Consider the following 12,622-nt stretch of genomic DNA (forward strand, 5'->3'; position numbering starts at 1 on the left):
ATTATCGCAAAATTTCATTTGACTGCTCTCCTTATCTGAGTTGCTAATACACAATTAATTCATACTTTTATAATCCACCAATAACATGGGCCACATGACGGCCCAAACAACCGCTAAATCTTAAAACACTAGTATGAAGCAGGGGCTGAAGACATGGAATTATAGAAAAAACACCGGCACACACTATGCCGTTAACCATTTACGGTTGCACATCGTTTGAATATTTTTTAGTTCCCACAAACGATATACGCTGCACCCCCTGGTCTATTTTTATCTACAATTCTAACCCAAATACTGTGGTGTTGCAGGGGTGGACTGACCTGTTCATGACTTACCAGGAAAACTCAGAAAGGGGTACTTGTTTGTAGCAAGTAGCCATTTGTAAGGGGAGGGGCTGAAGTGCATGTGCTGCTATATCGAGTATAAATTATTGACAGCTACTTGGCTATACCAAGTTAAGGCGAGAGCTCAAATGAACTACATAAGTAATAAAACGAAAAATAAGATTTTGAGGATTTTGTTCTTTGAGAACTGCATGATGTTCCCAGCACTAGGCTAGTCCATATCATATGCTTGCACCATTGAACAAAATGTTTTCACGTAAAATACTATGCTAGAAGTAACAAAAAAGCTTTTAGGCTAACAAATTGTAAGCAATTTTAAATAGCGTAGATTACTCAAAAGCTGCATGTCAATAGAAATTGGGAAGTTTACTAATACACGTTGATGCTTTTGCATTTTGTCATTGTAGCAATACTATCTTTACCCTGTTGTACTTTAATAGACTTGCCAGTGTTTTATTTACTATTTTCCGGAAAAAGGGCCAACGCAAAAGAGCATATGAATGCGTGGAGCATCGGGAAACTTCCGGGTGTCTTAATAGGCCAGTCTGCCTCTGTGATTTTGTAAATTCTTGGATTGAAAGCTACCTCACAGTCGCCATGCTGGATAATTTTAACAAAGGACTTTCCTTATTTACAATGTAAATTTCATCCAACATGGCGAGCATTCCATTTTTCTCTTACTCCCAGGGGGATGGTTGTAACCCACCAATAAATACGTTCGGCAAACTGCTTATATATAGCTATATTACTTTATAAACCATGCACAAGTAATGCCCTTTATGATAAAGTGGAGGAAACTCTGAACTTTCAAAGAACAGAAAATTAATCATCCTGTTTTCTTTGTTTACTATAAAAATGGCCGTTGAGTTTGCAATTCAATTTTAGAAAAGTGCTTACAAATAAAGAAACTAGCTGTACACCGCACTTGACCAACTGTTTAGATGAAACAGCTCCATTAATTTGACATATCTGAGTGCGGTTTGTCAAGTAAGATGTCAATAAAGATAAAACATTTCCGTTTATGACATACAGTTTAAATTTATTTAGTAAAATTTCACGATCAACAGTGACGAAAGCTTTTTTTAAGTCAATGAACACAACAAGGTTGAATAATTTTTGACAATATTTATATACTAGCTATTGGTACAATCTACTAAGGCTGTAGCTGTTGAATGATGCTTTCGGAAGCCAAATTGGGAGTCACGTAGTAAGTGGAATTTTTTTAAGTGATCATAAAGTTGGTCGTATAAAATCCTCTCCATAATTTTGCTGACTGCCGGTAAAACAGAAATCGGTCTGTAGTTGGTTGGCAAATTCTTTTGGCCGTTTTTGAACAATGGAATAAGTCTAGCAATTTTCCAATTATTAGGAAAGTTACAAGATGTAATAGAATGGTGAAATACTAATGTCAATGAGTCAGCAATAATGGGCGCAGCTAATGGAAATTTTGTCAATACCAGTAGATTTTTTATAGGAGAGACTACATAACATTTGATAGTTTACTTTTGGTTACAGGTTGAAAATTTGAAAATTCTGATTTGGGATTTTTTATAAACTCTTGAAAGTTACAATTTAATGAGTCAAGTTTTTCAGTCAATTCAGACCCAATTTTTGAAAAATATAGATTGAAACCCTCAGCAATATCCTCGGAGTTTGTCAGATTGATGCCATCTATACTTAACTAATTGACATTGCCCCGTCTGTTTTGACTGCCCAATAGATGGTTGATTGTTTTCCAAGTCTCTTCTGGTTTGTTCTTTAGACCAGCAATTGTCCTTACATAATAATTTTGTTTAGCTTTTCTCACTTCTATGTTGTTAACTTTATCCCTTAGTTGCTTTAACATATTCCAATCAGTTTCATTCTTGTTTATGATGGCTTTTCTCTTAAATGCGTTTCTGTCAATAATAAGTTGTTTAATGTACCTTGTAACCCAAGGTACATTTTTGGATTTGATTTTCTTATGTTGTATAGGAGCATGTTTATTAAGTACTTCATTAAATAGCGTTTTCCATAAATTCCACATGTCGTTGGGATTATCAGCAAAATAAAATATGTGCTCCAAATGCTGATAAGTTAAATCTTCGATAAATTTTTCACTATTGAAATTTTTCATGTTTCTAATTTCAAATGTATTCTCATTTTGTTTTTTTGGGAAGTTAATTTTCCTAACCGCAAATATCAAGTTATGGTCAGAAATTCCACTATGTATGACGCCAGAATGGGAAATATTGTCTGGGCTATTAGTTATTACATGATCAATACGAGTGGAGGTTGACAGTGTTACTCGCGTGGCCTCATTAATGAGTTGAGAGAGTTGATACAATTTATATAGAGATATAATTTTCTTTGTTGGTGTAACAGGTTCATGTTTAAGCATGTCGCAGTTAAGATCACCAAGAATATACAATTCTTTATTTTGATCGTCAAATTGTTTGCTTAATTTTTCAAAATGCAAAAAGAAATCATTAGGAGAGTAAGGTGGCGATAAATACCAAAAAATTGGTCTCCCAATTTGTTCAAGTGGAGATTGGAGCCATTAAAGTGATTTTTGCCAATATTTTCGTTATTTATAAAAGAAACATTATGTTTAGAGCATAATTTGTAGATAAGAGAATTATAAAAAGCTATTTTATTTAAGGAAACCTTGCCATCAAATCTTTTTACAACACTTGAAATTCCCACTTTACCTGCTAACTTCTTTGAACTTACAATAAAGGTTTCTAAACCTGTGGCAACTTCATCAGCACTACTACTGACAAAATCATTAGTAAATACATGAATAATAATAGTACCATATTTATTTTAGGGGATCTCCAGGACATTTTGCTGGATGTCCTTTACCATTGCACCACTGAAGGAGTGGCAGGTAGATTTCCCTTTCGCTGCCCAGGAGATCTTTTTTGGATCTAGTCGAGTTTACTTGCATTATCGTCTATGTCTAACTTTTCTGAAACAATTTTGTCTGTGCTGGTTAACGTTAAAACAAATGTCTCCACATCAGCCACGTGCGCGTGAAATTTTGCTTCTTTATCATTAGGTTCGGTCCACGTTTCATTTTCTTTCGTCTTGTTTCCGTTATCTTTGGCAGATCTTTCTGATGGAATATCTTTTTCTTTGGTTTCATCTGTTTTGGGCAATTTCAGAATCAAGCTTTTAACATCAGCATCTGTAAGCGTGGATAGACTGTTCTTTGTTCGGCGAGACATAATAGTGATATTACCAGTTGATCAATTGATATCAAATTTTATACCACAAAAATCGAAAGTGGTATCAATAACTAATTTTTTGTCTTATACTCAAATGTAGTAAAATCTGTGATACAATCACTTTAACATAGATTATTCAAATCAAAAGATACCTTACAATTTTCTTTTTAAATTAAAACAAAACAAAACAAGTCTTCGCATTTGTCTTCGCTTAACGGCTCAAGTATTTAGCTATAGGATTCCAGACTGCGGTCATATATCGTATAATTACGCCCGATGCTACATCTACTCAGATAACACGAAATGCTTGGATAACCCCGCTGCTAAGTTTAAAATAATAAATACAACTTACTTGCAATAGACACGTTTACAAATGAGTCAATAGGATCGGGAGTTAAGTAAATTTATAAACACCAATGAAACTTTGAGTAATATTATTTAAAATTAGAGTTGCAGGTTTAAAAACTTCATCATCTAAACCAAATGACTTAAGGACTGATGTATCATATTTTAGGTCTCCATTATTGCCACTTATTGTTACAATTACATGAGCTGCAGAAGCATTGTCAAATGTCCTAAAGGTCCAACTCCGAAAAAGAAAGTTTGCAACGACACAATAACAGTTATAAACGTTTCTTCGGCAAAATATTCAGGCCAAATTTCCCCGATTAAATACTTAGAACAATGCATACAGTACAATAAAGATTGAAATAATTAAAACTTACCAGCAATAGAAACATTTACTTTTGATGAAGGAGTAGAAGGAGTACTAGTTGAAATAAAAAATGTAAATTCCCCATTGTAACTTTGATTTACATTCTTTAGCCACAAAGTTCCAGGTTTGAAAACTTCAAATGTTAAAGGTGATGGAAAATGTTTGGGTGTGACATCCATATCAAGTATTCTTGCAATTTCTTGAGGGGAAGATGAACCACGAGGTTCAAAACTCCAAGCCCATACAAGAATGTTTCCAGTAACATTTAATGTCCAAGTTATATTGTGAGAAGATCCAGGTAAAAATACAAATCTTTGACCATCAGGTGGAGATATTATTCTTCCTGAAATTAAAATTTAGCTGATATCTATGACTGATAAAAAGATAGTTTAGGGAAAAATACATCTTCTACTAACATAACAAAAGTAATTGATTTTCTTAATTCAGGTTCTATTCAAAAATTGTGAATAAAAAAATAAACTAATTAAATATTACTAATACAACAACTAAAAATACATCAAAAATCATTTAAGTAAAAAAGAAATGGATATTTGAAGTTAAATACCTTTGGCAAGACCAAGAAATGTGATCAATGTAACAGTCGAAAATACTAAATTTGTCTTTACCATTTTCACTAAAAAATTGAACCATGAATTTTAATGCTTATAATCTTTGAAAATAAATTCATGAGTTAACATGGTTAGTGCTGTGAAAATTCTGGTTTTTCAGCTCCGTCTCGTCAATTCTGAGCTGGTAAAAATAGCCGACGCTGCAGCCCATCTCCGGTGCACAGAACTAAACATGGTGCATCAAAATAAATAATAATTTCTACTCGTAAATAGGCAATATTTTGCGTAGCAATATGTTCCATTAATTCTACCACAGTAATATCTTTATCATTGCAATAAATTTTTTGTGTTTTAATTTGCTTTATAAAATAAAAACAGTAAAACATGTGCGCTGATTGGTAAAAGGCTGAGTTTGCATTAGCCTGGGTAAATCGATCGTAGCTCAACCTCAATCAATCAAAGAGATTTAGCAAACCGTTCATTAATGCACTTTTTTGAAAATTAAAATGCAAACCTTGGAGATCTTTGTGAGAATACTCAAGCAGTTGCAAAACCTGCTTTGATCAGATCTTAAGTTCTCCAAAAGGTCTCCTCAGTTTGCATAAGCCTGTGGAAACATGGTAAACATTTTGCTTTCTTGACTTGATTGGGAAAGCATAAGATGAACATAAATACTAATTCCTAAACATTGTGAATCATTGCATACATTTACATCTCACATTACAATTACTGTATGTGACCAGTGACATATCTTTAGTTCTGCTATGCAAATTATTCATGCGTTCACTAGCTGTAAAAACAATAGATTTCAAAAAAATGAACAATGACAATGATCTGAAATTTACATAGCACAACCAAATTTGCAGGCTAACTTTCCTAATGTTCTTAACAGAATAAACTTGAAATTTAAATCATTTAACTATGCTATTAAAGACGATACACAAACTACAAAAGAAACATTGGTTATATAAGAGGATTGACATTGTTTTAGCAAAATGAACTTTAGGAAAAGACAGTTAGCTGTACAGGAAAGTAATATTGTGTAATTCTTAAATAATAGTGAACAGAAATTCTTCTCTTTTCAACCAAAATGCTTTAGTTTTGAATGAATTTTTACCTTTTACTAACTGTTTGTAACTACTGCAACTGGAAGTTAGTTAAGTTTTCAACTCGGTCCACATAAAAGCCCACAAGCATAAATTTATTACAGGATAAGAATTAATGTAGTTGTAAACTGTTTACACAAACTTTTACTTTGTTTTAATGTTTTGTCAGTTGAATTTTCATACTATTGTCAATAAAGACTATGTTGTGTATACTGTGCTGATAACTACCATACAATATAATCTAAGCATTAGCTCCACATAAACGAGACCCACCTATATAAGCCCAAGAAAGAAGGCATGCAAAATTATATAAGTTTAAGGCTTATGGGCAAATGTTTACAGTATGAATCATGATAAAATATAGTGATTGTTAGGCCCATGCAGTGTGAAAATTAGCGGTGTGCAATGTGCAATTTGCACATCGTTTTAGCTAAAATGAAAACAATTGCACATCACTTTTTCAAACGATGTGCAAAAAACTTCTATTCAAACAATACACGAAAAACACTGTCGTGAATCATATGAATTTGTTCATGTTTAAAAATATTAATTTAGCAATTAGCACTTAATGTAATATCGATTTGATTATGCCTCTAAAGAAACACTTTTGTCAAAAAAAATTGCACATCGTTTTTTCTGAACTAATTCGCACACTGGGCCCATGGAGGTAGGGTAACCCCACCAGAAGGGTTACATTAGCAAGCAAGTTACCCAATGTGAAATTGCTTTATATGTAGCATTTACATGTGTGCTAGGGTAACCCCGAGGGTTAAGGTTTCCATATCAAATTGATAAGGTTACCACAATAGTTGGATGATGATGTTTTTATTTCATAAACCATAAAAACGCTTGAGATAAGGTAATCCCTTTCAGTAGGGCTATGTTTACATCATATCTACTCAACATATTTGCATATCAGGGAAAATAAATTGCTTCCAAAGCATAAAATTATACACAAGATGCACTACATGATTTTACAGAGACAAACAATAAAACTAGAGCCCATCCACCATCTACAAGGAAGTTTTCGAGATGGCAAAGAAGGTTTTTATTCCATGAATGTTAAGTCTTCATTGAAAAAAAACCACTCAATGTGAATATAATATAATGAAAATGAATTTGAAACGATTTTCAGAGGTCTTACACTGAATTATGGATCTTTATAAATATGCCTCAAGGAAGCCAAAATGTTTCATCTGCAATCATGTCTACAACATGCTCATGTTGCTGTCATTAATAGTAATACACAGACCTGTCAATGGTAGAGTCAACCTACACAAAAAGATAGCCTTGCAAGTATGGTTACCCTATTCCCATGTAAACAGGCCCTTATTAGTTTGGTAACTAAACAATACAACAGGAAGTACAGAAATATTTTCATAAATCAAAGAAGAAATGAAACCCAACATACTCATTTAGTATTTAATGTGGTGTTTCGTCTTGGTCTTTTAAAATTATGAAATTCAAAATGCATCAAAATTCTTAAAAAGTTTTGTTTAAAGCGACGTTAAGGTAAAGAGATCTTCATCAAAGCATATCAATACAAAAAGTTGTTGTATTTTAACGTATACACTTGTGTACCATATTATTGAAGATTTTCTCGAATTCAGACTAAAGCCTGGGCCACACTATCGTCTATATTGACGAAAACGAAAACGAAAATTCGTGCACGAAATGCATGCCAGACACGATGAAAAATTACAAGCATGTTTGCAAAGCCAAAACGTTTTTGGCCAATAAGCAAGCGGCATTTTTGACGGATTAGAAAAAATGGCGATCTCTAAAAGAAAAAGTTACTGCTTTAAAAGTTGAAAACAAGCAACAGCAAACGTCGATACTGGATTCATCCAATTAATAAACGACGTGATCGTCTTGGACTATTTAACAACTTGATTAAAGAATTACGATCGCCGAACAATGAAAATAGACACAAGGTTAAATAGTTGGAATGTTATTAAACAAAAAGAATGATAGCACAGCGCTATAACCAACAACTACAAACAATAACGACCTTATCTAACAACATTTGAGAAATTAACCTTCCACTCCTCTTCCTTTTAATTCAAAGAAGAGATTATAGCTGAATTCCATAGTAATATCAGAGTTAAAGATGAAATAATCATAAATTTCCAACTGGAAGAATCTAACATCGATGTTAAACATATTCTTACAAGCATCAGTGATTATACTTATACATAATCGGCAAGCGGGCTTGCAACAATCTATGTTTAACATCGATATTAGATTCTTTTCCAGTGGAATGCTTTCACTGAAGGGCAATGATGTATTGTCTAACATTAACACCGGATTATGTTACTGATATTTAATATGGAATTCGAGATTTGTCCATATGAACTGTTCAACATGCTTCCAAACAAAAAATGAGCAGGAATATTCAGTTGATTAATCCATGATAAACCTTTCACCTTTTAACTCTGCTATACCGGTCACAAGCCCGGGACTTGTAGCGTATAAGGCTCTCTGCTTTTGAGTAGACTTGTCTCGTTTACAAGGAAGAGGAGTGGAAGGTTAATTTCTCAAATGTTGTTAGATAAGGTCGTTATTGTTTGTAGTTGTTGGTTATAGCGCTGTGCTATCATTCTTTTTGTGAAAATAGACACATAAAATACTTGCGAAAGACGACGACAAATTTTGACTACATTTTGGATTTAATTAGACCTCACATCATTAAAGTTGGCACACATCTTAGAAAGTCTATTAGCCCTGATTTATCAAAACCTCTTGCCACTCCGCCATGTTTGAGTACAAAGTCTGATATTATTAGCAAATAGTATGCGTTTTCGTCAACGAAAAAGGTCAAAAGTTTAATTCTTCTAATATGCACGAAAACGAAATTTTCGTCGAGTGTTCGTTCAAAATTTTCGTTGCGGCAGTTTTCGTTCTGATTTTCGTCGATATGGACGATAGTGTGGCCTAGGCTTAAAACTTATTTTCTTTCACAAACACAATTTTAGTATTGGCTAATTTTAGTTTGAACTAAGAATTCTCGATAAGAGATTCGTTTCAATAGCGCCTGTCGAATGCCATGAATATTTACGCCAAAACTTTACAGCAAAACAATATTTTCATTCAAGACAACAAGGACAAGTACGCTATTCCACTAAAAATACAGCAAAACGTAACATACCCATGTAATTTGGTTTTCTTCCGTGAGAATTTCAGAAAGACTCAATTTCCTGCTTCGCAACGTATGACGTACGTGAAGTTATGGCACGCCAAACAAAAGTGTATCGAGAATTCCAACCACTAGTCGAGAATCATAAGTGACATATGAGAAGAGCAAGCACGTGTTGAGAAAATCAACCATACGTCGAGATTTCTGACTGGCAAACTGGACAGCGGTTGCGAAACGTATATTATAAATACTTCGTGCCATGCATATAACATAACATGGTCTTCAGGAAACAATGGATGAAGAAAAACTACCGTGAAATTGGCACCACCTTGGGCACCACAATCAACACAACATTCATACAACATTCATCACCACATTCAACTAAAATTTATCATTCAAAATGATAAATCGAAAAATCGTCTTTAAAACACGTTTTCCATCAAATACAACAGTAAAAAACAATTCTTAAATGTTTTTTACTATTTTACTGTCCTTAACCATCACAAAGAAAGTATAAAAGTCAAGAAATTGAAGAAAACACTAAACTTTAGGTTACAGTGTACTTTTCATTTCCCTTAATTAGCGTATAATTTAAAAACTACACGGTAGAATTTTTTTAAACTTAGCCAGAATATAGATAATTATATTTTCTAAAATATATCAAAAATCTGGAGAGTGCACAAAAAAATAAGTTGTAGAAAATCATCGGCAAAGTCGGATTACAAGATTACGCGTAATATAATCTAATATAATTAACTTCCTATATCCAGGTAACTTTGCAAACAAAGGCCTATAAATAAAAACACACGGTAGAATTTTTTAAACTCGGTCATATTGTAGATATTTTATTGCCTAAAATATATCAAAATATCGTAAAACAAGATTTTTTCGTTTTGTACTTTGCGGAAGTACTAACGTACTTTCCACTGTGATACTAAACGGGCAACTTTTAATCCACAGAAAACTCAGTGAAATGTCAATGAAATTATTTACAAATGGACTAATCAGTCAATTTTGATAACATATTAAATGAACGGTGTGATACTTAACACATTTCTTGAATAAATCGGCTAATTTTACTCTTTTAAAATTATTTCCGGGTTCATGGTGTGCAAATATTTATTTCATTGTTCATCGTCAAAATTGTATAAAGGCCAGTTAGGCCAATGAAGTTCATTTTCGTATTCTCACTATTTTGTGTAACATTGCATAGTACATGTTGTCTTTATGATTAAAACCATAGATATTATATATAAATTATAAAACATAATGACCGAAGAAGGTTGTATAACCAGACTACTGAACCAGCAGGGGCGGATCTAGGATTTTTCAAACATCAGTCATAAAACATCGGAGGCGCTCCGCATATAGGGGGGGTCTGAGGCATTCTCTCCTGAGAAATTTTGAATTTCAGAGCCTTAAAAATGCCATTTTCAGCGTTTCAGAGCATTACAAAATGTATTTTGTGGGCATCGTTTTTACAAATACAACACATTTGGTTACGTTTTTTCAAAAAAAAAATGAACAATACTTGAATATTTTGCCAAATATTTAGGCTCATTATTATGCCAAATATATGGCTCATTAGCATGTCTAGGAACGTAAAATTTATTTTACAATAATGCTATATTCAAAACAGATATAGCCTTTTAAAAATTTCTACCAAGTTGTCAGGCATAGACCCCTAGAGACCCCATTCAAACCTCTATGTAATGAGTTAAGTTAGAAATTTGGTACTACAAGTGACAGTTCATAGATATAGAAAAGCTCAGACTTCAAACCATGCAAGTTTATTGTAACCCTTTACCCATCTCCACATCAGTATTAGCAAATTCACCTTTTGAGGAAAAACTCAAAATTTTTCTGCCAAAGCTTAAGCAAAAATTATCAGAGTGAAAATTTGTAAGACAGCTGAATGCCATAAATTTTATTAGGCATTTCACTTGACTATCTTCAAGGTGTGCTATATAGCAATCACTAGTAGCATTGTATTATCAATTACAAACAGAATGTAACCAACATGTCTTTAATTATATAATTACATGAATGTTAAAATTGGTTCATGTTATGCTTACTGGTTATGATAAATATCATTTCATATGATCAAAGCTCGTTTAAATGTAAATCTGAAATAATTTAGTTTAGAAATTATAATGATCATCAGAAAATTACCTAGTGATCATGAAAAATACTTTGCTGTTTTGCCAAATTTCAAGGTTTATCTGCATACATAGGAAGACATTTTACTTTATAGAAAATGCTTTTCATACATCAATAGCCTTTGGAATTTATGGCAAACAATCTGGTATGAGCCGAGATTAACACAACTTTACATCTCTACATGAGGTGTTCAGTTAGAAAGGGACAATATGTGACATGGGACAACATTTCATGTATCTGAAATACTAGGTTTAATACCATTCCAGTCAAATTGTCAAAATAAAAGCTTCATGGATCAGAAGACTCAAAATCACAGGTTATAGTAAACAGCTTCATGTAATCAATGTTAGTTTTCCAAACTTAAACAATATGTAGTATAACTGTCAATGATTGAATGATCAATGATCATAAACTGAAAAGTCCCAAACATTTGTTTATGATAAAGTAATAACAGTATGGCGCTTTATGGCTACAGATTTTGGCCATTGAAATATATTTGCAGGATGTAGGATTTCGCTGCCATATACGGTCACGATTCCCTAAGCACTAAAGAAATCCTAGCTAAAAGTCCTTCGGCAACAACAATTTTAGAAGCATCTATCTGCTTACCATAGCCATATTAACATAAATCGCATCACACACTCGCATAAATTGACTTTGATATATTACATTCATGTATGCCACTTCAGTTGTCCTTACTTACGATTTTGGATGTAAATTTCATGATAAAACTCAAATGTTGGCTTGCTTTTGAACATCAATGACTGAAATGTCATGATCGTCTTTGCCAAGCATTTACAATTCATCCATAAATTTTCGCCCTTGAAAAATTCCCAGTTTGGTAAAGCAGCATTCATGTCAACATATGAATTTGTAAAAGATTTCCATAAATTCCATCTGATTGTAGTTTAGTTGCCTAAAAATTATTATTATGAAACGATCAAACATTCAATTCAGACAGTGAGCTTGACTATGTTAGTTCAGTTGCTATCAGTCGAAATAGGTCAAACCAATCACAGTAAGACAAAATTCAAAATGAACCAATTGTAAGATAGCAATTGGACCTTATAGGTCTGGCCACTCTATTATCGGTCGAGATTATTCCAGACTGTCCACTGATCTGGCCATTGACCAATAAAATAGCGTTTCTGGCGTTCTTGACCTTTATATGTCGAACCAGTCAAGCCACCCCTGCCATCAGTCGGTTTTAGGTCAATTAAAATTCAACTGATCTTGGTTACCAAGGAGATATTCATTGATTAGTCATTGCCTTCAATAATAAATAAAGCTGGATTCTTTACGAAGTAAACGATAATAAAGTAAGAATAATTAATGAATTTTAACTAATATGAATAGGTACTTTTGAGTTTCAACATCAGTCGC

The 12,622-nt window shown here is 33.1% G+C and overlaps 2 protein-coding genes across 2 annotated transcripts in view; both read right to left on the reverse strand.

Moving 5' to 3' along the window:
• LOC124451707 (carcinoembryonic antigen-related cell adhesion molecule 1-like) overlaps positions 1-9,221 on the reverse strand; it is a 13,355-nt gene extending 4,134 nt beyond the window's left edge. Inside the window, exons 1-3 of the mRNA XM_047002328.1 lie at positions 9,092-9,221; positions 4,834-4,902; positions 4,279-4,611 (exon numbers count right to left, since the gene is read on the reverse strand). Of these exons, the coding sequence (XP_046858284.1) occupies positions 4,279-4,611; positions 4,834-4,902; positions 9,092-9,095 (406 nt within the window). The 5' untranslated portion in view covers positions 9,096-9,221. The remainder of the gene's footprint in view (positions 1-4,278; positions 4,612-4,833; positions 4,903-9,091) is intronic.
• Positions 1-12,622, reverse strand: part of LOC124452309 (hemicentin-1-like) — a 275,710-nt gene that overhangs the window by 116,782 nt on the left and 146,306 nt on the right. The window lies entirely within an intron of this gene.

This window comes from Xenia sp. Carnegie-2017, unplaced genomic scaffold, assembly GCF_021976095.1.
Source record: "Xenia sp. Carnegie-2017 unplaced genomic scaffold, XeniaSp_v1 HiC_scaffold_24, whole genome shotgun sequence".
In the NCBI taxonomy this organism is placed as follows: domain Eukaryota; kingdom Metazoa; phylum Cnidaria; class Anthozoa; order Malacalcyonacea; family Xeniidae; genus Xenia; species Xenia sp. Carnegie-2017.